This window comes from Python bivittatus, unplaced genomic scaffold (assembly GCF_059951505.1).
Source record: "Python bivittatus isolate LINGU-HERP-01145 unplaced genomic scaffold, Pbiv_v1 ctg000020_np1212, whole genome shotgun sequence".
Taxonomy (NCBI): domain Eukaryota; kingdom Metazoa; phylum Chordata; class Lepidosauria; order Squamata; family Pythonidae; genus Python; species Python bivittatus.
This window is the reverse complement of record NW_028277030.1, coordinates 123,233,923-123,260,237: the sequence shown is the minus strand read 5'-3', so window position 1 is coordinate 123,260,237 and position 26,315 is coordinate 123,233,923. Positions and strand designations below refer to the sequence as shown.

The following is a 26,315-nucleotide window of genomic DNA, read 5'->3' as shown; positions in this document are numbered from 1 at the left end:
TTCTGGGATTTTTGCTCACCGTTCTTGTGATCATTTTGACCCCACGGGGTGAGATCTTGCGTGGAGCCCCAGATCAAGGGAGATTATCAGTGGTCTTGTATGTCTTCCGTTTTCTAATTATTGCTCCCACAGTTGATTTCTTCACACCAAGCTGCTTGCCTATTGCAGATTCAGTCTTCCCAGCCTGGTGCAGGTCTACAATTTTGTTTCTGGTGTCCTTCGACAGCTCTTTTGTCTTGGCCATAGTGGAGTTTGGAGTGTGACTGTTTGAGGTTGTGGACAGGTGACTTTTATACTGATAACAAGGTCAAACAGATGTCATTACTACAGGTAATGAGTGGAGGACAGAGGAGCCTCTTAAAGAAGTAGTTACAGGTCTGTGAGAGCCAGACATCTTGCTTGTTTGTAGGTGACCAAATACTTATTTTCCACCATGATTTGCAAATGAATTCTTTAAAAATCAGACAATGTGATTTTCTGGATTTTTTTCCCCCATTTTGTCTCTCATAGTTGAGGTATACCTATGATGAAAATTACAGGCCTCTCTCATCTTTTTAAGTGGGAGAACCTGCACAATTGGTGGCTGACTAAATACTTTTTTGCCCCACTGTAAACTGTGGTACAATACCATGGAATCTGTGATGGAATGGAATTATGAAGGCCAAACTCAGGGAGGGAAACATGCTCTTTCGTCTCCTGAGGGGCGAGGAAGAGATAAGAGGATGAGGCTGGCACCTCCCTGAGGAATTCACTCTGTTTTGACTGGCTGACTTTGGGAACTGAGGTTTCAGTCTGGGAAGATTCTTGCTAGAGGTTGTAGCTTATAAACATTGCTGAACTGAATCTACATGGTCTCCTGGAGTTCCTTGGGCTAGGCCTGAGAATCTGATTTGATGAAAAGGCAGTAGAGAAACATATTTAAAAACTGACTAAAGTAAACAAGAGATATACAGACTTCAGTATGTGTCACTAATTATATTCAAAACTGCTATTAGAAAAAAGTGCATTTCTTTATCTTTTTCCTTCATATTTTAAAGTGAATCAGACACAGCAAAATACCAGAATATTCCCCTCATAGTTGTGGCAAAATAAAAGCCCTTTAATAAAGCTATGCTGCAATCCTATATTCACATCTAGACAAAGCAACATTAAACTCAGTGGGATTTATTTCTGAGTAGATGTAAATAGGTTTGAAAAATTGCTTTCTTTTAATAGCACTTCCAAACCTCCTGGGCACTTGCCCTACCTAATGAATGATGAGCCCTGAATAGATTTAAATCATGAGAGTTACTTTATTTTTGTTTTTTGCTTACCTAGTTCCTGCATTTCCATGCAAGTAAAGGATTACGGGGTTATTAGAACCCAAAGCATCCTCGTACCACAGTTGGTCCTTCCCTTGAGCATCTTTCCATAGAAATGTGGGAACTGTGTGCCTAGAAACAATTGACAAGTTAAGAATTTCATTGTTTCCTTGCATATTTTGGCCCTATTTTAGTAACTCCACTGCTCCAGAAGTCTAGGAGAAATGTGCAATTTGTTATCCATTTAGAATTAGTGTACAAACCATCAACAACTGATGTGTGCTGAATCTTAAGCAATTCCTTCCAGAATTTCTAGAGTTTTAAGTCAGCTGTTCTCAACTGAGGGCCATAGGATATTTCAAGGGGGCTCCGGGTGAAAAACATGTAACGAGGGGCCATGGAGACCTAAAGAAACTGTATTACACTGCAAATATTGTCTTTTTTATGCCAGATTCTTAGTCCCCCAGTTAAAAGTTAGAAGCTTGCTCTGCAAATTGATGAAGCATGTTTACCAGATAACACAATACTGATGGTTTATATTAGATACTTGGTTAATGAGAAGTTTACAAAAGAAATGCTTTTCACTTGAAAGCTTAAAACAGACACTAAAGGGAAAACAATTTTTGAAGAAGCAAGCAGTTACTTCAATGAGAATGATATCCCTCTTGAAAATATTATGGCTAGTGCTACTGATGGTGCTGCTTCCATATGACAAGTACACACAGAGGATTTATTGCATTTTTGAAAGGTGCTGTGCCAGAAGTATTCTGTGTTCACTGCATGGTTCATCGCCAACATCTGATTTCAAAAAAATTGGCGGGATGTTTGCATGAGTCTCTAAATGTCATAATACAGGCAGTCAACTGCATAAAATTGTATGCACGTCAAGATCATCTGTTTCAACAGCCTTGCAAAGAAAATGTTGAAGTCTTTAAACACTTATTATTGCATTAGATTGGTCACTGAAGGGTAACTGCTTTCTTCATTTTGTTGCTCTGTGGGAATGCTTGTGGCATTTTTCAGTAGTAAACAAATCGAAAAAGAGATCACCTCCACTAAATGCAACATATTTTACCTGTCTGATATCTTTGAAAAGCTTCATTTGTTAAACAAGCAACTGAAGGGAAGAAACTTTGACTTTTTATCATGCAAAGAGAATATTAAGGGATTTCTTGAAAAAACTGAAGCTGTATGCAAGTAATATTGGACATCAGGAATTTGCCCAGTTTTCTTCTTTTCTGGCAATGAGTTGAAAGACGATGGCATACTTGTGTATGTGGATCATTTGAAGTAGCTGTATAATGATATGGAAGTTTGGCTCCTCCCTTTATAAGATTTATAAGATTTATAAGATTTATAAATCTGGCCCCTCTCTTTATACCACACAGAATCTAGAGACACACTGTGCCCTGATGATTTTTTTTTAAAACTTCTGTAAAAAGGATCATTGAGGTTAAACCCAGACCTTGTGGAACATTCAAGATCTACTACTGAGTTATATCAAAGATATCTACCTAGCCAGTTCAGTGATGAAAACATTTTTGGACTGAACAAGTTACAAAAGCAACATGCTCACTTTTCCTTGAGCTATCACACATATTTCAATTTTAGCACTTAATTACTTAATTAGCTGTGACGAAAGCTGCCATCTATGTATATTGTTGATATCTGAACAATACCTGAAAGGAAATATGGTGTATGTACAGTACATTACAAGCCTATTTCAGTCTTACACCAGTATAACTAATCCAGCTTTCTTTAAAAAGGTAGTTTGGAAAAAGAGTATAAGCAATCTCAACAAACAAGGATAGAAATAATTCTCAGCAAACTTCTGCTACCTAGTCCTGCCATACTAGGGAAAAGAGGTGATTGATATTCTGTATTTTATACCCTATTTAATTACATTAATTAAGCATGGCTTTTAACATCAAAATCAGGGTTCAGAATAAGCTTTGTGTTTAGCTAATAACACAGATACACAAAGATGAATGCCAAAGATTTAGCAAGGAAAAAGCAGTTCAACACACATTTGGAAAGAAAAATAACCTTTGAGATTAAACAATTTGGAGACACTGCTTGATATTTTATTTCCAGCCCATGTTTTCAAGCCTCAGTATTACTACAAGCAAACCTATTTATATCCTAAACAGGTAAAAAGATCAATATAAAAAAGAAAAAAATACATATACCAAGAACCAACCATTTAACTTTTTTTCATGCAATTCATAAATTCAAAACCAGCATGGATGGTAACTCTTTCTTACTGTTCCATGGGCAAATATCCTATCTTCCACCCCCTAGCAATACAAACTTCAGAAGATGGATTTTCTTTATGATTACACCAAGAAGAAAGAGTTAAATTTGCCTCTGCATGTCTATTGGGATCCTGTTAATTATCAGCATCCTTCCCAACAAGCTGATGCAACTGGCATTTTGTAAGTTGTTACTATCACACAGAAGTTCCTCCAAAGCACGAAGACCAAACTGGCTCTTATTTCTACATGGTTAAAACAAAAGAATATCGAACAACAACTTTAATGCTATTCATTTTAAAAGACTCTTTCACTTTCATGTCTGCTGAACCACTAAAATAATTGTTCTAGAACTGTGAAAGCTACCTTCATACAGGAAGACCAAGAGAGATTGGGGTGGGTGTGGGGGATAAGATACAGAGCAATGCAATTCTGGATTGCTGTAAACTCTACCTACCATCAGCAGCAGACCTCAATTTAGGACAAAGGTTTCCCATTCCAATTCTTGAACAATCTTATAATATTCAAAAGACAATAGGGTAGATTTAGACATGACTGCTGTAAGAGAGGATGCTGATAATGTGGCTAGTAACCATTATGTACACAAATCCTAAGAGCTTTTGGGTTACTTCTCAAAAAAAAATCGATTACATTACAGGTAATTCTTGCTTAATGACCACAATAGGGCCCAGAAAAGTGGTTGTTAAGCGGGGTGGTTTTTAAGTGAGTCACTAAGTGACGGGACCCAATTTTACTACCATTTTTACAACTGTCGTTAAGCAAATCAATGTAGTAGTAGCAAATCATCTGGTCGCTGAGCAAATCACATGGTCGTTAAACAAATCCAGCTTCTCCAATGGATGTTTTTTGCCAGAATTTGCTTAACAACCATGCAATTCACTTAACAACCATGGTGATTCGCTTAATGCCAGTCATAAAAAGGCCGCAAGTCATGATCACATGACTGCGGGGAGTGGTGTGACAGTTTGCGATGGTCGTAAGTGCAAGTACAGATTGTAAAGCACTTTTTCTGAGGCCGGTGTAACTTTGAACCATCATTAAATGAATGGTGATTAAGCGAGGACTACCTGTAAATGTGTGGGAAGAAGAAAGCCAGCAACTAATGGCTCTGAATTGCTTTTAAACAGGTTCCACATTTGAAAGCAAATTACTTGCCACAATTCTTGTGTGATCACTTCAACTGAATCTTATTAATCCAAGCTCAAACAGAATTGCTTCTTTGCTGTTCTTTTCCAGTCTGGACTGTTGCTAGGGAAATCTGACAAGTGGTTAGATACATACAAGCAGGCTAAAATAGAAAAAAGAAGTTACAAACCACTTTTGAAACTCACTTTATTTCTACCGATAGAGAGCTGAATTATCATTATGAGTTGCTATTCAGTTCTACATCATGCTTAGACTTGTGGAAATCTCCTAAGAGCATAAAAACAATGCAGATTAGGCCAAAGGCCTTCTTAATCCAATATTCTGTGCAAAAGGATTGCTAGATGCCAATAGAAAGTCCATACATGTGTTCTTTTGCCTATACACCCCCACAACTGGCCCTGAGGAACATACTACCACAGAAACTGGAATTAATTAAATAAAACCTGAGCATGTGTGGTCTTTTTAAATCCCCTTTTAAAGTTCATCAAATCTTGAATTAGCAACTTCAGTTAACTGTGAGGAAAAAAGTACTTTTTTAAAAAAAATTCTCCTCAATTTCAGATTCTTAATCTTAATTGGATGACCCAGATTTCTAGCATGTTAAGAAAGGGAAATACTTTTTCTCACTATCTACAAAAAATAATTTCATATACCTTCACCGTGCCATTCTTTTGGCTTATCTTTTATCGAAGATAAAAAGCCCCATATGATTTCCTTATATGAGGGCCCCTGAGCATTTCGTTTGCCTTTATTCAGAGTGAAGGAGCAGTGTGCACTTGCCTATCATTGTTCTTTCAGAGTATGTTGTTCAAGAGATATAAAAATTAGATATAATAAAATGATAACAATCCTACTTTTCCATTACATGAGACTCATCACAATTATAGCCTTCTTGTTAGAAAGAACATGATTAATTAATTATGGCAAGGGTTTGGATATTTTATACCACACCATAAGATTTTATTTTATTGTTGTATTTTTATAGTCACGTTTAAACAAACTGGTGGTTTTATCGTTGATTGTTTTATTGCCCTTTGACACACTGCTTTGAGCAGTATAAAATTAACATAAATACTGCAACTAATAAATAACAATAATACAAAACATCTACCAATTATGTTTGTTTATTCTATATTAGTAATCTACATGCATGGCAAAGTATTTAGTGAAAAAGTCCAGACTGAATCCCTCAAACAGAACTCAACAATTAAAAAAATTACAATTGGAAAAGCAAAACAGACATATTTATCCAACCTAGATACCAGTATAATTGAAAAAATGAAATATCTGCAGAAGAATAAAACTGCTTTAGAAGATGAAAGCTAAAACAATGAGGAGGAGAAGACAAGAAAGTTATAAAGAATATGAATCCAAACAGAAGAAGGGAGAACATAAAAAACCAGGCTGGGTTGGGGGAACAGAATGGAATATCCTCAAAAAAGCAGAATTTGCATCCTAATTAAGAGCACTGCAAGCCACAATGCCTGGTTGCAAGTGTAATTTGCTAAGTCTATTCTTGGTATCTGTGGAAATACTCAAGACTCTTTTTCGCTATCCAGTTTTCATTCTGCTCCCTAATGGTCAGTTTCATCTGTACAGAACTTGACATTGTTTTGCATTGTACTGCAAAAACATTTGTTAGTTCACCTAATATCAGAGAGTAAGAACTGGGATTAGAATTGATAATGAAGATATCAAAGTGGTGATAGCATCTACCTTTTAGGATCAACCACCAGCAGTAACGAACAACTAGTCAAGAAATATGCTGCAAACCAGAACTTGGTAGAGCAGCCATGAAGGCCTTGGAAAAGATATTTAAATGCCATGGTGTCTACATCTACAAAAATCAGAATTGTGCAATCCATGGTATTCTCCGTGACACCCTATAGAAGCGAAATGTGGACTCTGAAGAAGCAGGATAGGAAGAGTATTGATGCTTTTGAACGTTAGTGTTGAAGAAGACTCCTGAGAATACTGTGGACAGCCAAGAAAATAAACAGATGGATCATCAAACAAATCGACCCAGAGTTCTCATTCAAGGTACAAATGACAAGGCTTAAATTATTCTATTTTGGACATATTATCCAAAATCCTAGCTCTCTGGAGAAGGCTCTAATGCTGGCAAAAGTGGAAGGAAAGAGAAGAGGACAACCAGAAGCAAGGTGTACTGATTCAGTTACCAATGGAAGACCTGAAAGACCATGTTAGGGATAGATCATCATGGAGAAAATCTATCTTTGTGGTCACTAAGAGCTGACAATGACTTGATGGCACATAATCAATCAATCAATCAATCAATCAATCAAAGAACTGGGATACTTTCTATATAAGTAAGACAAAGGTGAAACCTGAAAGTTAGATCTGCAAATATATTTACAACTATATTTGCAGTGATTCATGTCATCCTCTGGGTTATTTATGTTTCTCTTCCTTGTTCCCATGCTTTGTTCTCAGAGACTAAAGTCACATGGCTTGAACAATCCCACACCATTTCATCTTAAGACTGAATTCTTAAGTCTAGACTAAAGCAAGTCTTCAACATAACAAAGTTTACAGTTCTGTATCATCAGCCTTCAGTGCAATGTTATTAATATACATTTTTATTTGCTACTTCAGCTGGAAGAAGAGTATATCCTTCAAATTCAGTGTTATTGCACAACACACTTGCTGAAATGTACATCACATTATTGGATTAAAAAAAATACAGGATAAAAAGCAAAGCCTTTGTATTAATTATAAAAGGACACCAATGTACAATGGGAAGAATGAACCATTCCTTACCAGACTCCAATAGTTACATCTTCCTCTGGCTGTAGATAGTAGTTACAGGTATGGTTTAAGCCTTGGTCCTGGGGTCTTTTCAGATCAATGAAATAGGGCACTCTTACTGAAATAGAAGGATAACATTCCTTTTACATTTTGTTTACCTGATGACTGAAATAATCAACTTCTGTAATTAAAATCAGCAAACCTTGCACAATAACCTTGCACAATAATTATTTCTACAAAGTATGCATCCCAATGCATACTTACATTTCCTATAAATTACTGGATATGTTGAAATGTCAATAGGGAGGAGAGGATTCTTTAAAGATTATTTCCATCAGTCAGAGATATAATGGGAATAAAAACTCTTGTGGCACCTTAAAGACTAATAAATGTATAATGACCTAGGTTTGCATGAATTACAATGCATTTCATCAGAGGCATGTAAATATACACTCCCATTTGGGAAGAAGGGCAGGAAAGGTAAATACTGAGGCCAGAGAGAAATGAATGGTATTATTTATATGTCATTTCCCTCTGATCATTGTTTATTATTCCCAAATATGTTCCCAAACATGAGTTTGTATATTATATTCTCAGGATAATGTTCAGTGCATCAAATGAAGAGATTATGCCATACAAAATGTATTTACCTGTAAGGTACCATAAAACTCTTTGCTGTCTTTTCTGCAACATACTAACATGGCTATTTATCTGGGGAAAGGTTAGAATTTAACCTTTTCTGGTTTGTGATTTGTTTTCCAACTTCTATTGCCATATTCTAAAACATACTTATTAAATCATAATTGTTAACTGTCAGTACAGATTACTGTTTGCACTAGTTCCAAGACAGTCAATTATAGATACTATCTTTAAAACTAATTTAGGAAATCCTAGAATTAAATTTGTAAGGCACAGTTTCAGCTCATTGAGTAATGCTGTTTTCCTGTCCCATGTTTGCAAAACATTTGCAAAGGTCAGCAACAAATTCTACATAACACGCAGACATGATAATTAGAGTACAGTCATACCAAGCACAGCAAGGATGATATTTTTGAGGAGTGCTGAAAGGAAACAATTGCTTTTTCACTGGCTGGTATTAGAACATTCTCTGCAGATGCCAACAGTAACAAAATTGCAAGCAGCAATATCAAGCCTCTCCTTCATCAGCACTTCACAAAGAAATAATGAAATATAATCAGGTGCTGCAAACTGAGATCTCACATGCTTTAAATGTGAACTGAACACCGTGACACAAGATTTTGAAATATGCAGGAACAATGGAAAAAGTTAAATTCAACTTCAATATCTATAACAATACACTAGATTTAATACCAACAAAAAAATAAAATTATTATAGACACAGGCAGCTTGATGGCAGCAGTTTCCAGGATTATTGTGGTACTGACATTGACTCTTAAGTAACTAAACAGATGTCAGCCTTTAAAGGAAGGTTGGGCTGATAAGGTATGAAAATCTATTAGTCTTGAATTAAAATTTCAGCAAAAAGTCAAGATAAAAAAAATATTAAATGAAGCATGATTCTTACCAAAATTTAGGAAGACAAGCTTTGCCTGAATAGCTGGACAAATTTTAACTAGAAATGGAATCGCTATGTATACGCCCAACAACCAGATCACTACCTTCCGCAATCGAACCCACATTCCATGTCTCCTGTAAAAAAGGGTAGGAGAGGAAATGTAAGTTCATCTTACTGTCAAAATTCTTGTGAACAAGGTCTGCTATAAGTTTCATTAAGACAACCATGATGGATAGTAATCACCACTAAAAATGTAGGCCATTTGTTTGTGGATATACAGGTAGTACTCGACTTATGACCATCCGTTCAGTAATCAAAGTTGTGACAGTGCTGAACGAAGGGACTTATGAACGGTCCCCAAAGTTACGGCTGTTGCGGCATCCCCATGGTCACATGATCAAAATTCAGGCACTTGGCAGTCTGCTTCCATTTATGACTGCAGGGACACTTCAACTCCCCCCGCCACCTATCTCTCCCCATCTATGCCCTTTTGGCCCCCTGCACTCCGTGGCCCCTGCCGCCCTAGCTGACCTTCACTGTCTTCTTGTTCCCACTGCTGACCAGGCATGCTCGGCCTGGCCCTTTGCAAGGCAGCTGCTGACCACATGAGGCTTTCTTTCCACGGCAGTTTCCTCTTGAGACCTGGGGAAGATGGCCTCACATGGCCAGAAGCTACCTCGTGAAGGGCCAGGGCAGGTACGCTTTCAGCAGCAGGAACAAGATGGCGAAGGTCAGCTGGGGCAGTGGAGCACAGGGTGGCAAGGGGCTCAGACTGCAGCGTGCAAGGGTGACTGCGGCTGGGCTGGGGCTTCCTGGGGTGTGGCAGCTTTATGCTGCACTGCGCTGCTGGGGCGGGCTGGGGCTGGGCTTCACAAGGCACAAAGGGGTTTCCTGGTTTGCCATGGCTCTGGGACTTTTTGCTTTGTGCAGCCCCAGAGCCACAATGCACCAGGAAGCCCCTTTGCAAAGTCCAGCCCAGCCTAGCAGCGTGGTGCAAAGAGGCTTCCTGGCACGCTGCAGCTCTGGGGCTGCAAAAGGTTTGTAGCCCCAGAGCCACAGTGTGCCAAGAAGCCCCTAAGCTGCGTGTATTCTTTCCCTGGCCTTCCTGAGCTCACACCACACCGCAGGACCCTTCCCCCAACCCGTGCACGGCCTGTGCTGGCCCTCCCAGGCCTCTCCCACCCATCCCCACGGCACCCCCATGCTCCTTACCTTGGACTCCTGCCTCTTCCCACTTAACAACCCATGCATCTTGGGGTTACGACGGCAACTGGGACTGCCCAGATTGCCATCACTAAGAGATGCAGTCATGTGATGTCATGCTTTACTACCACATTGCTTAGCAATGAAAATTCCAGTCCCGATTGTGGTCGTAGGTTGAGAACTACCTGTAGTCTCAATTTTTAAAATTGAAACAGTAATAGCTTCCTGTTTTTGTAAAGGTAAAGTCTCCTCCAGATCAAGCTCAACTCATAAACTCATTTATGTAGGGGGTTTTTTGGCAATAATATGGATATGGCTTTTCACTGCCTTATTTTAACAAGATTTATAAATTGCTATTATTATTTATATACAGCCAATATTTGACATTCTGCTTTGCAAAAGTACTCTCCTGGACTTGGGAAATATAAAAAGTTGCACTTTGACTTAATAAGGAGACCCAAAGGAGAGGACAGAGGGGAAGGACAATAATTAATATTAACATAAACATTTACAGCAATATAAAGTTCACTCAATCTAATGTTTAAAAACCCCTAGAATTAATTTTCTCAACGTTTTTTTAAAAACAAGATTGGAATAGTGTAACAAAAACAGAAGGATCTTTTTCCAAGTAACATATCTAATATGTACTGTATGTTTTTTCTTACCATCACCATGATTAATAATTAATAATGAGTATGATTAAATTCATATAACTAAAGAGGGCAGATATCATACAATGTGTTAAAAGATATGATAATAAACACATAAGATTACAGAAGCTAATACCTAAATAGCCAAACTGCCATTCACAATGTTTCCACCAATATTATTGCTCCTGCTCCTTTGAAATGCAGTTCCCAATGCAATACTACAACTACTTTATATTTAACTTCCTGCTGCAATAAAGTTTTACATAAGAAAAATACATCCAAAACTTCTTTTCCCATTTGTAAGTAATTACTTTCTTCTTTGGCTACAAATTATATGCGATGAAAACCTGAAACTCTTCATACAGGGAAGTCAACAAAGCGCCAACAGCATATTTCCCTGGAGGATGTGAGAGAAGTCTTCATTATGGTAGTTCCAGAGTCCAGCAAAAGCTTTTCTTGCTGGGTTAGCTGCCTCGTTATCAGGCAAAAGAAGGTAGCAGTGTCATCCTTGATCAATACAGGTAATACTCGTTTAGCAACTACAATTGGGACCAGCAACTTGGTCATTAAGTGAGGTGGTTGCTAAGTGAAACTGTGATTGTGCTTATGATCTTACTTCAGATTTCCTTTCCTTTACAGACCTACAAAGGGTTGGTCGTAAAGTTACTTTTTCATCTCCGTTGTAACAGTGAATGGTCACTAAAACAAGGCAGTTGCTAAACGAGGACTACCTGCATTAGGTTGCCTTACATTTTGTTGTTTATCCTTTTGGAGACTGAGAGAGCTGTGGGGAGGAGAGCATTTTCGTATCATCATGATGGGTGTAGGTGAACGTATTTTATCATTCTTTGGAGATCTCTATAGGATTCACACTAATATTCATCACAACTTGACAGCTGGTATAATAAGAAACAAAGAGAGAGACAGGCAAAGTGACAGGCAAGTTCCAAATCTACCCTAAGTTCTTAGGTAAATAACAGGAGTTTCACTACATATAGAGCAGTTAATCACATCTACAACTCCAGCTACTTCTGCCTCTGACCACATAAAATACTGGAATGCAGGTCTCAACAGTTTTTGACAGGGAAAGGGTTCTTTATTAAATTAACAAATTAAATAATTCATATAGAGAAAAGTTAAGTATTTGTCCAAGATAGATTTAACTGATCAACACAACAGAATTTTGCAGTAACAACTCCCAATATTTGGTTGTTATCTCAAATGTTTTTAATAGATACAGTTTCTCTCACACAGAGTTTCCTAACACAATGCCCATAATTTGTTTGATTTATGGAGCAGACCACATGAATACAAAATTTTATGAATATGAAATTCATAGAATATTTCTATGCCACTCATAGAAAGAATATTTCTAAAGCCACTCATTTCGCAGATTTGTGATGCAACAGATCAAATTTCCATCCAGACATCCCCCTGAAATTATGGGGTATGTTGTATATCCACAGTAGTCCAGCTGAGGAAGTTAAATTCACACCATTTTACCTTTTTACTATATCCACAATAATTTACATAATTTTCAATGACAGACTTTTGTATTTAATGGTTATTGGGGAGTAACAGACACCAGCTCTCTCTTTGAGGCTTTGCTGTACATGGTGATATTTGAAGAAAAACTTAGAATCCTTGTTATGTACAGTTTTTCTTTAAAAAGTCAAGAACATTTGACAAACACGTATAGTTTGTAGGTTATTTTGCCCAGCTATCATTAAACATAGCTTAAATAAAATCAAAGATCTGTGTAATATTTTAACTTATTTTTCTAAAAGCCACATAGAATATTTCAAGTTTTTTGTTTTAAAACAAATATTAAAAGAAAATGTCAATGTATTCAGAAACACTTCCATTATGCCCATCTTCTCAGTAATGATTCATGATCCTTACTATGGGCCAAAAACAAAAACAACATGGACTAGGTCAGGCATGTAAAAATTACAGAGGAAAGAAACACTGGGACTGATATACAAATGGGATTCCACAGAACAGTCTTTATTTTAAAACGCTAACAGATACCTGAATACTAATCTACTTGACCCCTTACATGTATGGATTGATTTTATTCCTAATTACAGATAGTAATAGGGAAAACCTACTACTCATTAAATCTATAATAAATGCCAAGGTGTTATCTAGTTGGTTTGGTCTGGTTCTTGAAAACCGGTTGCTAAATTGTTACAGATATTACAGCCTGGAAAAGCTGGTTTATCTGGGCAGAGGGAAAAGGTAAACCCGGAACACATCTGAGAGAGACTGGGCTTGGCACATACACACGAAACCTAAACCCTGATAGAGCTGTGCTCTGTGTTTTCCAGACAGACAGCTTGTCCAGGCAGAAAAGAGAAAGCGAGTTTATGTGTGTCTGTAATTACGCTGAAAATGCTAGGACTTAGCGTTTTCAAAAATCTAATGAACAATTTAACTTCTGTTTATTCTTTTATTAGAACTTTGTGCATAATTATGGATGAAAATTACACCCACAAGTTTACATGTATGTATGAATACAGATAGTCCCCAGGTTAAGAATGCCCAGTTTACAGACAACTCATGGTTAAGAACGGAACCTACTGTAGCAAAATGTGAGTTACACAATGATTCAAGTTAAATACACAATGGTTTGAGTTAATTACACAATACTATTTATACATTATACAATAATAATGTTCCCACTTAAATACAAATTCAACTTAAGGACAGACCTTGGGAATGGAACTCATTCTTAAACTGGGGATTACCTGTATTTAACTGAGGAGGAGTCTGTGCACAGAACCGTATTACATCAACCCAGTTCTAAGCAGAAATGTGACCAGTGAGTTTAGGATTGCAACTGAGGCTCAGCTAGTAAAGCTTTTACAATTATTTTAATTACCTCACTGTATACATATCACCAATATTAAAAAGCAGGGGATGCTGAATAAGGGGGAAAAAACTTTCTCTAAGCACTTAGAATTTTCAAGACTCACTTAACTGGGATATCAAGCTATATCTCCTCATGTCTTCAGTTCTCTGACTAAAGCAACCAGGACCAAATTAATACCATCCAGCTCAAAGGAAATCTTTATATGGATTTTTTTCTGCCAGCCTTTCATTCCGAAATCACTGTGTTTCTCAAGAGTTGCAAGTTAATTTTAGTTGAATTGTACTATTTAGAGCAGATTCCTATTGCTGTATCAAGATGATGAGAAAAGTTAATCCTACTGTATTTGAATTTTAGTGGCTTACGGCACCACAAAGTTTGAGAGTCCCTGTGCTACTGAAGTTTCATTTTTAAAAAGTTATGTTGCTACATCCTGATTTTAACTACTTTGATATTTCTCATTTTGAAGGGCTAACATGGCAAATTATTCTTGGAACCAGTTGTTAAGTTAAATACCTCTGTCTAAAAGGCTGAGAAAAATTGGTCATCTGCAAGAACAAATGAGTCCTCTTATCAGTGACGAACTGATCCTCAGTAGAATGCCATTCACTCTCAGAACTCTTGCAAAACTAACTTTTGAGAAATGAAGACTTTACTAGCCAAATTTTTTACCTTAATGCTATGGTGAGCATCTAAACTAGATTCTACAACAGTAGGTTCAAATCTTACTACTGTATGATCCTTGTGCCTCAGTAATCCGGTATGACAGGAGTTCTTAAACTTTGTTGTGCCCTGGCAGAGAGCTTTCTCTGGGAGAAGAGCTCTGTGGAGAATGCAGCAGCTTCTTTGCCTCAGCTTGGCAGTTGAGTCCTAGACAATGACAATAGTGTAGATGGTGAAGGCTGCACCAGCAACACATTCTTGTTCCTGCCATTTGGGCAAGGAAAGCATTCCACCCTCCTTCACGGCATGCTTGCCTCCTGGCCTCTTTGCAGGGGGTTCGTCAAGAGACACTGCTGCCCACTAAAAGAACAAACGACATTCTTACACAAGAAAATAGGTGTATGCATGATAGCCTAAATAATGATTATTTACTTATTAAAAACACAGAATGAACTCTAGTTTAAGATGACTTGCCTAACTACTGGAGGTACTGTGACATTTATACGATATTACTATGGCAGCACCTGTTTAAAATATAACATAGATTTTATATCTATAGCTTATCAACTGCCAGAACCACTCTTATACTGTTTTGTTTACAAAAGAGACTTCAATCACATATCCTATTCCGTTTCAGAATAAATAGATGTGGATATTAGTTGATTTTCTCTCAGAAAAAAAACCCAGTTCCTTTTCTGATGGGGTAGTACATATTGAATAATTTTCATAATTTGGTGTAATTACAGAGTCTTCAGCATTTTTCACATTTGTCAGAGTTAAACAGAGCAGCAAAGTCAGACAATTTCACTAACCAATAAGTCAGCAAAATTTGAAACTGAAGTTCTTTCTATAGCAGCCAAACTAATATATAAAGAAGATAAATCAAGGGAAAAAAACAGGAAGAGGCATTAGTCAGAGTCATATGATTATCATGGCAACTTTGTTAACTCAAGTATTTCATAGATAAGGACTGGGTTACTAATTTGCTTTGTTACTAATAAGCATTTGTAGACATTTCTGCTTTGTGTTGAGTTAATGCAAACTCAGCTTGGGATATAATTTCATTATGAACTGCTTTTGTTAAATTAAAAGTTATTTTTATCTTAGTCTCAGCCTAACTACTGGAGTGAAATTCAAGTCAGTTTTTAATTCAGCACAACAGATTGGTTGGTTGCTCCTTAAATAATCAAAACAATTTCTCCTTTGCAAATAGATCATGGAAACACTTAAAACTCTTGTAAATGTAACTCTTACTTCTAATAAGTATAGTTTGGAAGATGTACAAACTATACTTTCCTTATTACTGTATAGCTGTGTAGCTGTCATTAAAAAAACTGTATATCCCAGAGAGCAACGAGAAGTAAGATCTACTAGAGCAATTAAACCCTCGTACAAAGCCTAACATGGAGGAAAGAAAATTGATTACGATCAATATAAATGGACTCAATTTAGCTACTAAAAGAAGGAAAGTATTCCATAAATTAGAGAAGTTAAAGTTTGATATAAGTTGTCTGCAAGAAGTACACACCAAAAAACAACATGAATTGTTGCTGCAGCAAAAAAAATTAGGTAAATTATTCACTTCTTTGACATAATGTAAAAAAAGAGGTGTGGTCTTATACATTAGAGATACAATGCTGGCAGAACAAATTTATGCAGATGATGATGGAAGGATTCTGATGGTTGAAATAATAGATAACAATGTTAAAACTCTTTTAATTGCAATTTATGCTCCCAATGACAACCAAGAAGAATTTTATAGGAAATTACATATGAAAATAGTTGAATTGGACTATGCTAATATTTGTATGATGGGAGATTTCAATGGAATAATTAATGATCAATTGGATTACAAAACACAGAAATTGACAAAGAGAACTAGGAAGACACTGCCAAAATCTTTCCTTCAAATGATAGAAGAAATAAATTTGAAAGATGCATGGAGAGAAAGAAATCCGGCAAATAAACAATACACTTTTTATTCAAACAGACATGCATCTTGGTCTAGAATTGATATGGTATGGATGTCAGCGGACTTATTTGCCAACATTCGAGAAACTGAAATACATACAAGTACTTGGGCCGACCACAACCCAATGGTAGTTATTTGGAAAGGACAACGGAAGAGATCTAGATGGACTTTAAATAATAGGATACTAAAAGAAAAAGATTTTAAACAGAAAATAGAGAAAGAACTTACCTTCTTTTTTAATGAAAATAAAAAAGAGGATACATCATTACAGAATCTTTGGGACACAATGAAGGCGTATACAAGAGGTTTAATAATAGATTATACAAGGAAAAGAAACATAATGCAGAAAAAGACCTTTAAATTATTGGAGGATGACCATAAAAAACTGGAAGAAGAGTTACAGAAATCCCCGCAAAAAAAAGACACTAAAGCTGAAATGGATTTAATTAAACATAAAATGGGATTAATGGAAAAGGAGGAACTAGCACAAAAAATCAGAAGTGCTAAACAGAACTACTTTGAAGATGCAAATAAACCAGGCAGATGGCTAGCTTATAAACTGAGAAAGGAGAGAGAATCAAAAAGGATTAATCAATTGATAAATGAAGAAGGACAGATCTGCTTTGGTAATGAGGACAAGAAAAAAATTATACAAGATTACTATGGAAAATTGTATTACCAAGAGAATGTTCAAGAAGAAGAAATAAGACAATATTTACAGAAAGCGAAATTACCCCAGATACCTAAAGACATTGAAATAATGTTAGAGGGGAATATAACTATGATGGAACTAACAGAAGCTTTAAAAAAGCAGAATGTTGGGAAAGCTCCAGGTCCAGATGGGCTGCCAGTGGAATTCTACAAAACCTTCCAGGAAATATTGAACCTCCAACTATTGGAAGTTATGAATGAAGTTATGAGAAAGAAGAGGATACCTAAAACATGGACTGAAGCATATATTACACTTATACCGAAGGAGGACACTGACCCGTAACAGGTTAAAAATTATAGACCTATATCTCTATTAAATTCAGATTATAAACTTTTTGCTTCAATTTTGGCAGAGAGACTGAAAAGATATTTAAATAATTTTATTCATGCCGATCAAAACAGATTTCTGCCAAAGAGACAAATTAAAGACAATATGAGAGTAATTCTGGACACTCTGGAATACTATGAGGCACATCCTGAAAAGCAAATGGCCTTGATATTTTTAGACGCACAAAAAGCCTTTGACAACGTGAGTTGGTGATTTATGTTATTGCAATTGGCACAAATGGGCTTTGGCAAAAAATTTACTCAAGCCATTGAAACAATATACCATAAGCAGACTGCAAAGATCATGATAAACGGAGATTTAACAGAACAGATAGACATAACAAAAGGGACGAGACAAGGCTGTGCACTATCGCCCCTGTTGTTTGTTTTAACATTAGAAGTGTTGAATAGGAATATAAGAGAAGAGAAAGAAATAAAAGGAATGAAAAACAAAAAGGAAGAGTACAAATTGCAAGCTTTTGCGGATGACCTAGTATTTATACTAGAGGATCCATTGGAAACAGCATCTAAATTAATTGAAAAGATAGAAGAATATGGAAAAGTAGCAGGTTTAAAAATAAATAAAGATAAAACAAAGATATTAACAAAGAATATGTTAGCAAGGGGAAAGAAAGAACTGGAAGAAGTCCTAGAAATACAGGTCACAAACAGGGTTAAATACCTAGGGATATATATTACACCAAGATGTAGTACATTGAAGGAAGATAATTATGTTAAACTCAAACGACAGATCGCAACAGATTTGACAAAATGGGAGAACCTACAATTATCAATGATTGGGAGACTATCCACCATTAAGATGAATATATTGCCTAGGATATTATATTTATTTCAGACAATTCCTATTCGTCTAGGGAAAGAGTTCTTTGATGACTTAAATAAAATTGTATTGAAATACATTCGGCAGGGTAAAAAAGCAAGAATAAAGCTTAAACTACTACAAGACGCAAGAGTAAGAGGTAGGTTTGCCTTGCCTAACTGGGAATTTTATTTATTTATATATATATATATATATATATATATATATACACATATATATACACACATACATACATACATACATACATACATATATATTTTGTCTGCGCTCAGTCATTGCTGACCCTGCAGTGACTGCTTGGACGAGTCCTTGCAGTTTTCAAGGCAATTGTTTTTCGGAAGTGGTTTGCCAGAGCCTCCTTCCTAGGGCAGAGCCCAGCTGGCGAGCGCAGGAGGCGGGGTTTCCGTTGCTTCGCGCCCTTTTCGGGCGCGCACGGTTTTTCGCGCTTACCGGCAACTGCTCCCAACTCCTTTTTGCAAGGCCAGCATTTTTCCTCCCACCGGAGTGAGAGTCCCCATTTATCTACTCACGTAAGTTTTCGAACTGTTGGGTTGACAGAAACTGGGGAGGAAACAGGAGCTCACCCTGTTTAACGCGAAGGCTGGACTCGAACCGCTGAAGCGTCAACCATTTCTGGCCGGCAACTTTCAGCATCATTAAGCTGCTGCGCCACCGCGTCTCCCGGGAAATATTACCAGGCGACAAATTTGATGTGGGTAAAGGATTGGATAACTTTAAGAAATAATAGATTATTGACCTTAGAGGGACATGACCTGTTGTTGGGTTGGCATGCTTTCCTATGGTATAAGGGAACGAAAACACAGGGCTATTTTAGAAGGCATTATATTCGAGAGGCATTGTTTTTAAACTGGGAGAAGACAAGAAGACAATATTACTTAAAAGTTCCACAATGGATATCCACTATCGAAGCCTTCTCTTATCCAATAACATATAAAAAGGAACAAACAGTTAGATATACTGAGATATTTAATGAAAAGGGTGAACTTAAAACTATGCAAGCGTTGGAAGAACAAGGTATAAAAATGAATTGGTTTTCATATTTGCAAATACAATCTAGATTTGATAAAGATTTTAAAGCAGAAGGTATCTATGATAAGCTGACTGTTCTAGATAAAATTTTGATGGGTACTGATGAAAAGGTGATTAAAAAACTTTATGGACATTTACTAGAATTTAAAATGGAGGAAGAACAGGTCAAAGAAACAATGATTGCATGGGGGAAAAATTTTGGATATGGAATTGATTTAGAGAAGTGGCAAAAACTATGGTCTCAAAACTATAAAATGACAATGTCAACTGCATATAAAGAAAACTTGTATAAGATGTTTTATAGGTGGCATCTACCCCCAGCGAGGATTGCGAGAATGTATAAGAACAAGTCCGATAAATGTTGGAAGTGTCATCAGATACCCGGCTCATATTACCATATGTGGTGGACATGTTCAGAAGGCAAAAGATATTGGATTAAAATCCACACATGGTTGGAAAAAATGACAAAACAACATATAGACTTTAAACCAGAGACATTTTTACTGGGAATTATACCGGAAACATACAGTAAAGAATTGAAATATCTGATTGTAAATGTTTTGACAGCGGCTAGAATTGTATTTGCTAAGAATTGGAAGAATGAAAAAGTACCCATGCAGGAGGAAGTTATTAAGAAAATTATGGAATGTGCTGAGATGAGTAAATTGACATTTGAAATTAGAGAGCAAGAAGACAAACAATTTTATATGATATGGGATTTGTTTTATCAATGGTTGGACGAAAAGATATAGTAATGTAATAGATTAGGAAATTATATAATAGAAACTCGATAAACTGATATAAATTACTATATATATATATAATCAATGGACAAAAATGATACAAATCTTATAGAAAGCTGGTGTTATAGATAGACTAGTCACAAATGATTAATAATTGATAACTGATAAATATATAAATATATGTTGGATAGATGATATGAGAATCTATATAAATGGTGAGTGAAGACTATGAAAGGATGGCACAAATGATTGGTAACTGGCTGACACACGGTTTAAGATGGAAGATGGTTTTTATGTTTTTTATGTTCTTGTTTGTTTATGTATGTTTGTGTTTGTTGTAAAAAATAAAAAACTTTTTAAAAAAAACTGTATAGCTGTCCTTAAAAAAATTGACTAAGCAGGATTTGAGATTATTCAGTATTTCTGCCTATAAAACCATTATCTTTCATTTATGCTTAAAAAAACCATATTATGATCAGCAGTTGATTTTTCATTTAAGATGACAATCAGTAACAGATTATTCTACATATTTCATCTATATACTACTAAAAGTCTCATTGCGTTTATCTGTTTGTACCTCAAGTTAGCCCAAACAGTGCATTATACCGCAACAATTTTTGAATCAAGGTACCTAAAATCCATTATCTTAAAGAATGTGTAAAAAATCTGGGACCCATTATTCCCGTGGAATTGAAATTTCCATGATATTCAGACCAGTTTTATTCAAAAGTTGTGGCCATTGCAGTGTCCCCCCAGTCACATGATTGTGATTTCCGACGGTCCCTGCCAGCTTCCCACAAGCAGAGTCAATGGGGAAGCTGGCAGGAAAGTTGGAAGTCACTCCCTCTCCCACTGCTTTTTTGCCTGCCTGTGGTCATTTTGTTTATCTGTTTAGGTAAGTAAATATTGACTTATTATTGAGGGTCGTTTGCCACTAGAATTCTTTTTCTATTTATGATATATACTCTTCTTAGATGATCACAGGACCATCCAGCATTGGGGTAAGAAAAATATGGTCAGCCTAAAATTTAATGTTCATTCTGGCCACATCAGAGTGCACCACTTTTCTCTCAAAGGATGACACAATGGGTCACAGGGTTGTCTAGTATGCATTAAAAATTAGAAGCTTGAAGCCAACTATGAACAGCTCACATAATCTTCAGCCCTGTTCATTCCAGCAACTCCTGGCAATATGAGCCTTTTAATATTCACATTTAAAAAAAATAGATTATCTTTTACATCAAAGTATTTCAGGCAAACCTGACAACAAATTAGCAAATGAAACAGAAAAACAAACTAAACTGATTTTTGGAAGTCATTTGAAGAAAGTGGGGTTTTCTAGCAAACTAAAATTGGGGGTCTTAAGGGTTAATTTATTTGGTTGTTTAGTCCCTTCCAATTCTTCACGATGTGATAGATATTTCACCAGGAATGTTTGTCAGTAACTGCTTGAGATCTTGTAAACTCATACATGTGTCATCAATAATAATACCTAACCACCTTCTCTTATGCCTTTTTTAAAATTGCCTTCAATTTTCCAAGCATTAGGTCTTCTTCAGTGATTCTTGTCTTTGTATTATGTAGCCAGCTTAGCTTTATTATAAGTGCTTCAAGTGAGCAGTCTGGTTTTACTTCATGTAGAATTGAATGATTCTTCTTATGGTTCAAGGTAACCCCAACAATTTTCTTCACCTCTACAAATCAAAGACACCAATTTCTTTCTTGGTTTAGCCTTTCTGATGTTCCAGTTTTCACAGCCTTATAACTGGGAAATCAACTGAGAAAACCATGGCTTTGACCATACGTACCTTTGCTGTCAATATAATGTCCCTGGACTTCAATATTTTGCCTACCTCTATTATAGCTTTTTTCTCCCAAGTAGTAGGTGCGCCTTTCTTTCATAACTACAGTCACTATCTCAGTGAGGTTTTGAGCCTAAAAAGTAAGTCTTTTATTACTATAACTTCTTCTCCACAAATTTGCACTGGGTTGGCATTGCCCACTGATATGATTTTGGATTTTTTTTTTTTAATATCAAGCAGCTGACAGTTGACCAGCTTTTGCACTCTCTTCTTTCAAATTCAACAAGAGATTTGTTAAGTCTTCTTCAGTTAAAGTATCACAAACTTATCACCTGATATTGATGTTTTCCACAGAAATTGCAATTCCAATCTCTATTTCTTCTACTCCACACTCCCAAGATATATTTTGGCAAATAATTAAGGGAAATTAGGCAACTCCCTCCCTGTAGAACATCATCCCCGCAGAGATAAGCCTGGCCCTCACCTTCTGCAAGGCCCTGAAGACAAGGTTTTGCCAGTGGGCCTGGGGATCACAGGTCAACCCAGAGCCCATCAAATCGCTAGTGTAAATGTACTGTTGTTGCTGGGGGGGGGGGAGTGGGTTTTGTATTTGGGATTTTTATTCCTGTAAGCTGCCCAGAATCACCATGAGTTGGGCGGCCATATAAATTGCTTAAATAAACAAACAAATAAATAAATAAATCCCATGGTCACATGATCACCATTTGTGTGCTTCTCAACTTGCTTGCAAGTTAAAAACACAATTTATTAAACCAAATAGCAAACAACTGCCCAATATAATACAATAATTAAAACACTAATAGCATAATAATGGGATCATAAAAGCCTTCAGCCCATTGCCTACTGGAACAACCAGCTCTTTATGGTCTTCCAGAAGGACAAAAGAATCATGGCCATGCAGAACTCAGAAGGAATGCTATTTCAGAGTGTAGGAGTAGTGACAAAGAAGACATTTGAATTGAAATTCACTGATTTCAAGAATGCCAATGTTCAATCTTGACATTTTTACTCTGACAACATAAGTTTGTCTCAGTTCATAGTTCTGAAATTGTGTGTGTGTGTATATATGTATATATGTACGTGTGTGTGTGTGTGTGTATAAATAAATAAATAAATAAATAAATAAAATATCAGGGTTTCCCAAATGGTGAGCTGTACCTGTGAGGTGTGAAGAACCTTTTAGTTACATTGTTACAATAAATCTACCTTTCCCAAAGTTTCATTGTATTGTTTTCATTGTTCATATGTGTTCATTTTGATTAAACTAATGGGAGGTATGATGGCAAAAACTTTAGGAATCCCTGATAGATTGATAGATATATTGATACTTGCAACTTCAACATTTCTTTTTGCCTATGGCCACATCAGTAGCAGCTGGACATCCTTTTAATCCAACTACATCATAGCATTAGTGCTGCTCATACTTGCCCTCTGCAATTCTGCTTGTTGGATACCTTTGACTTGGGAGATTCATATTCCAGTATTATATTTATATTATTCTGGTTATGAATGTCCACTTGGTTTTCTTGGAAGGATGCTGGAGTGGCTTACCATTTCCTTCTGAAATGGATTGTATTTAGTCTGACCTCTCACCTACAATATGTCCATCATGAGTCATCCTTCTGAGAGTATACATGCTGGCTAGGGAATTCTGGGAGTTGAAGTCCACACATCTTAAGAGTTGCTAAGGTTGAGAAACACTGGTCTAGATCATAGCATCATTTGCATATGCACATCTTTCACTGCTACAAAGTAATAATCCGTGAAAGGGAGCTTTAAGGCACTACTATGCAATTAACAGTATCACCCTAAGTATGTTTGCTTAAAAATAAGTCTTCATTATATGCACTGTAGCTTACTTCACTGTATTGGCATAAGACTGCAGCCTTGCTAAAATAATTAACTGTATTCTTACACAATACTACAAATATTTTGAAAAATTATTCATATACATTTACATTCTTCGTAATTTTTGTGTTTTTCGGCTGAAGCCAAATATTTTGCTGTTCATTTCACCAACACATCTGACCTTCAGCCTTGCTCATTCCTGCAATTCCTGACCATGCATGCCTTTTCCATTCACCATTCTCTGCTCCACCTTCAAAAAACTCCTTCTCCAGAACCTCCCTTAGCCATATCTTTTCATTCATCTAAATCAAAGGTTATTTTAGCAAACAGTCAAGTTATGCATTCCTACTTACTTTTATTTGTCCCTAGATTCTAGCCTCATATGAGCCCATCTTCCCTACTGTAGATCTTCTGACTCCAAATTTCTAATTGTTGCAGAGGTTTTCACACTTTGGATGCCATGACACATTAACTTCTGCTGCTATGAATAGCAGATGATTTTAAAAGATAGCAGATCTATGGCTTTTCCCATCTTTTCAAACCTGCTCACTGCTTGGCCTATACAAGCTTGCTATAAGCTTGCCTAGGCAACGCAGGAATAAGTTTTGATGTTCCCACTTTGCCTGTATCTGAACATTTTAAAAAAAAAAAGTGATCTCCTCTAAGTTAGTTGCAACTTCCATCTTGAGACCCCTGAATTAATAGATTTAGATTCATTTACAATTTCATTATCAGTTCCAACTGAGATTTCACATCAAACTTACAACGTAAATAAGTTCAGTGAGACCTTGCCTTGTGCCAAACAGATCAACAGTCAACCACAACAATCTGTTCAATCACAGCAAACATGATTTCTGAAAAGGTTACCTAATCTAGCCATATAAATCACTCCAGAAAAGTTACAAGTACAGTATCTATATTGGTCATTTGTGATTTAGAAGAGGAGCCAACTTTAACACTTCTTTGCCTAGTGACCTTGGCAAAATAAAAATGGTCTTCAAATTTATGTTTATTCTTAAGCTTAATGAATAAGCAGTAATATTAAGCACATGCAGAATTAAAAAGTCACTATTTAACATGGGACAACTTTTTAAAAAATACAGAATCTTGGAAAACTGAAAGAGGAGATAGAATAAAGATCTCTCATAACATCACACTGTTCTCAGCTGTATTTCTTCAGCTGTATTAGAAAGAAAGGAACAGACACAGGATTCTTTTCCACATCATAATTACAGGTCTCAAGCCTCTCACCAAATAACTACTTCCTTTGTGGTTTACCAGCAGATCACTGCCAAAACTGGGAGTAGTGCCACAATCATGACAAAATGTGAACCTAGTTTCACTACCCTTATATACAATATAGTCTATCCTCCTTTGAGCTGTAAAGACACTAACAGTGTATTTCCATGTCAATGTTCCTCATTCCTTTAAGGAAGTTTAAATTTGCTTTTTCACCAAGCGTATATGCTGCTCCAGTCATACCTCCCTCTCAGTAGCTTATAGACAGTTATAAGATTAAAATATGACAATGTAACCATAAAATTTCTCAGCACTGAGAAATAACCGTAACCTTTAGGTATTTCAAAAGATAATTTTTTCCAAACAATCTAAAAAAATCAGACAAGAAAGACACAGCCCCTAGTTCTGGCAGAAAAATAAAGATACAGTATAAAAGAATCTCCTATACCCCTTAAAAGTAACAGGAGACGTGTGGGCAAAAGTAAACTTCTCAGCTACTGCAAGGGAAATATTTAGTGAAGTAAAACACAAGGTGCACGTCTTCATCAGGAAAGAATAAAGCTGGATTCCAAGTATATATACCTAGCAGCACATATCCATGGAGCTGAGTTCCATCCTCTTCAAAAAGATTTTGGCTGTAAGGGGTAGGGGCAAGAGCTCTCTGAACCAAAGCTTCTGAGGAAATGGTAAAGTGCTCTCTACTAAAAAAAAATACAGTGTGACTGCTTCCTTGCTGAAGTAGGGTGTATATCCTCAAAGTCCAATTCCCCAGCAAAAGATCCTTTGGGCAGCAAAGAGAACCTGAACTGTAATTGCCGAATCAACACAAAGGAATTGTGCTCCACTGTGAATCAATGTATTTGAACATCAGCCTATACTGTTTACTGTAACTAAAAGAGGCTCTCTAGAGATTCATTTAGGTATTTTCTCAAACAGTGGTATGAGGAATTTTGTTTTTTTTTAACCAGGAGTTTACCAAGGGATTGAACTTCTGCATACAAAAGATGTGCCTACTACTAAGCTATAATCCTTAGCAAGAAGAACACTTGTTCTAACTATTTAAAGATCTTTGTATAAACACTGAATAATTACTCCCAGTGGTGGTTACAACTATTACACATCTGGGATGGAAAGAATATAGCCACAGAGATCAGTGTTAAGTTTATTTTCTTTGGCTTATCTTAGCAACCCAAAGACTTTAGTGCTTCATTTTATGCAGCCTATAAAACAGAATGCAAAGTAAGGATGAAGATTTTAACAACCATAGACAAACCCTGTGTAAAATTAGAAACAAAATAAAGCTATCAAACAATCATATCTAAGATAAATGCCAAAAAGCACAAAGAT

The 26,315-nt window shown here is 36.4% G+C and overlaps 1 protein-coding gene across 2 annotated transcripts in view; it reads right to left on the bottom strand.

The window, feature by feature from the left end:
* Window positions 1-26,315, bottom strand: part of ABHD12 (abhydrolase domain containing 12, lysophospholipase) — a 47,417-nt gene that overhangs the window by 17,449 nt on the left and 3,653 nt on the right. For both annotated transcript variants that reach the window (XM_088148947.1, XM_088148953.1), the window contains exons 2-4: window positions 9,036-9,160; window positions 7,502-7,607; window positions 1,314-1,433 (exon numbers count right to left, since the gene is read on the bottom strand). In XM_088148947.1, the coding sequence (XP_088005073.1) occupies window positions 1,314-1,433; window positions 7,502-7,607; window positions 9,036-9,160 (351 nt within the window). The remainder of the gene's footprint in view (window positions 1-1,313; window positions 1,434-7,501; window positions 7,608-9,035; window positions 9,161-26,315) is intronic.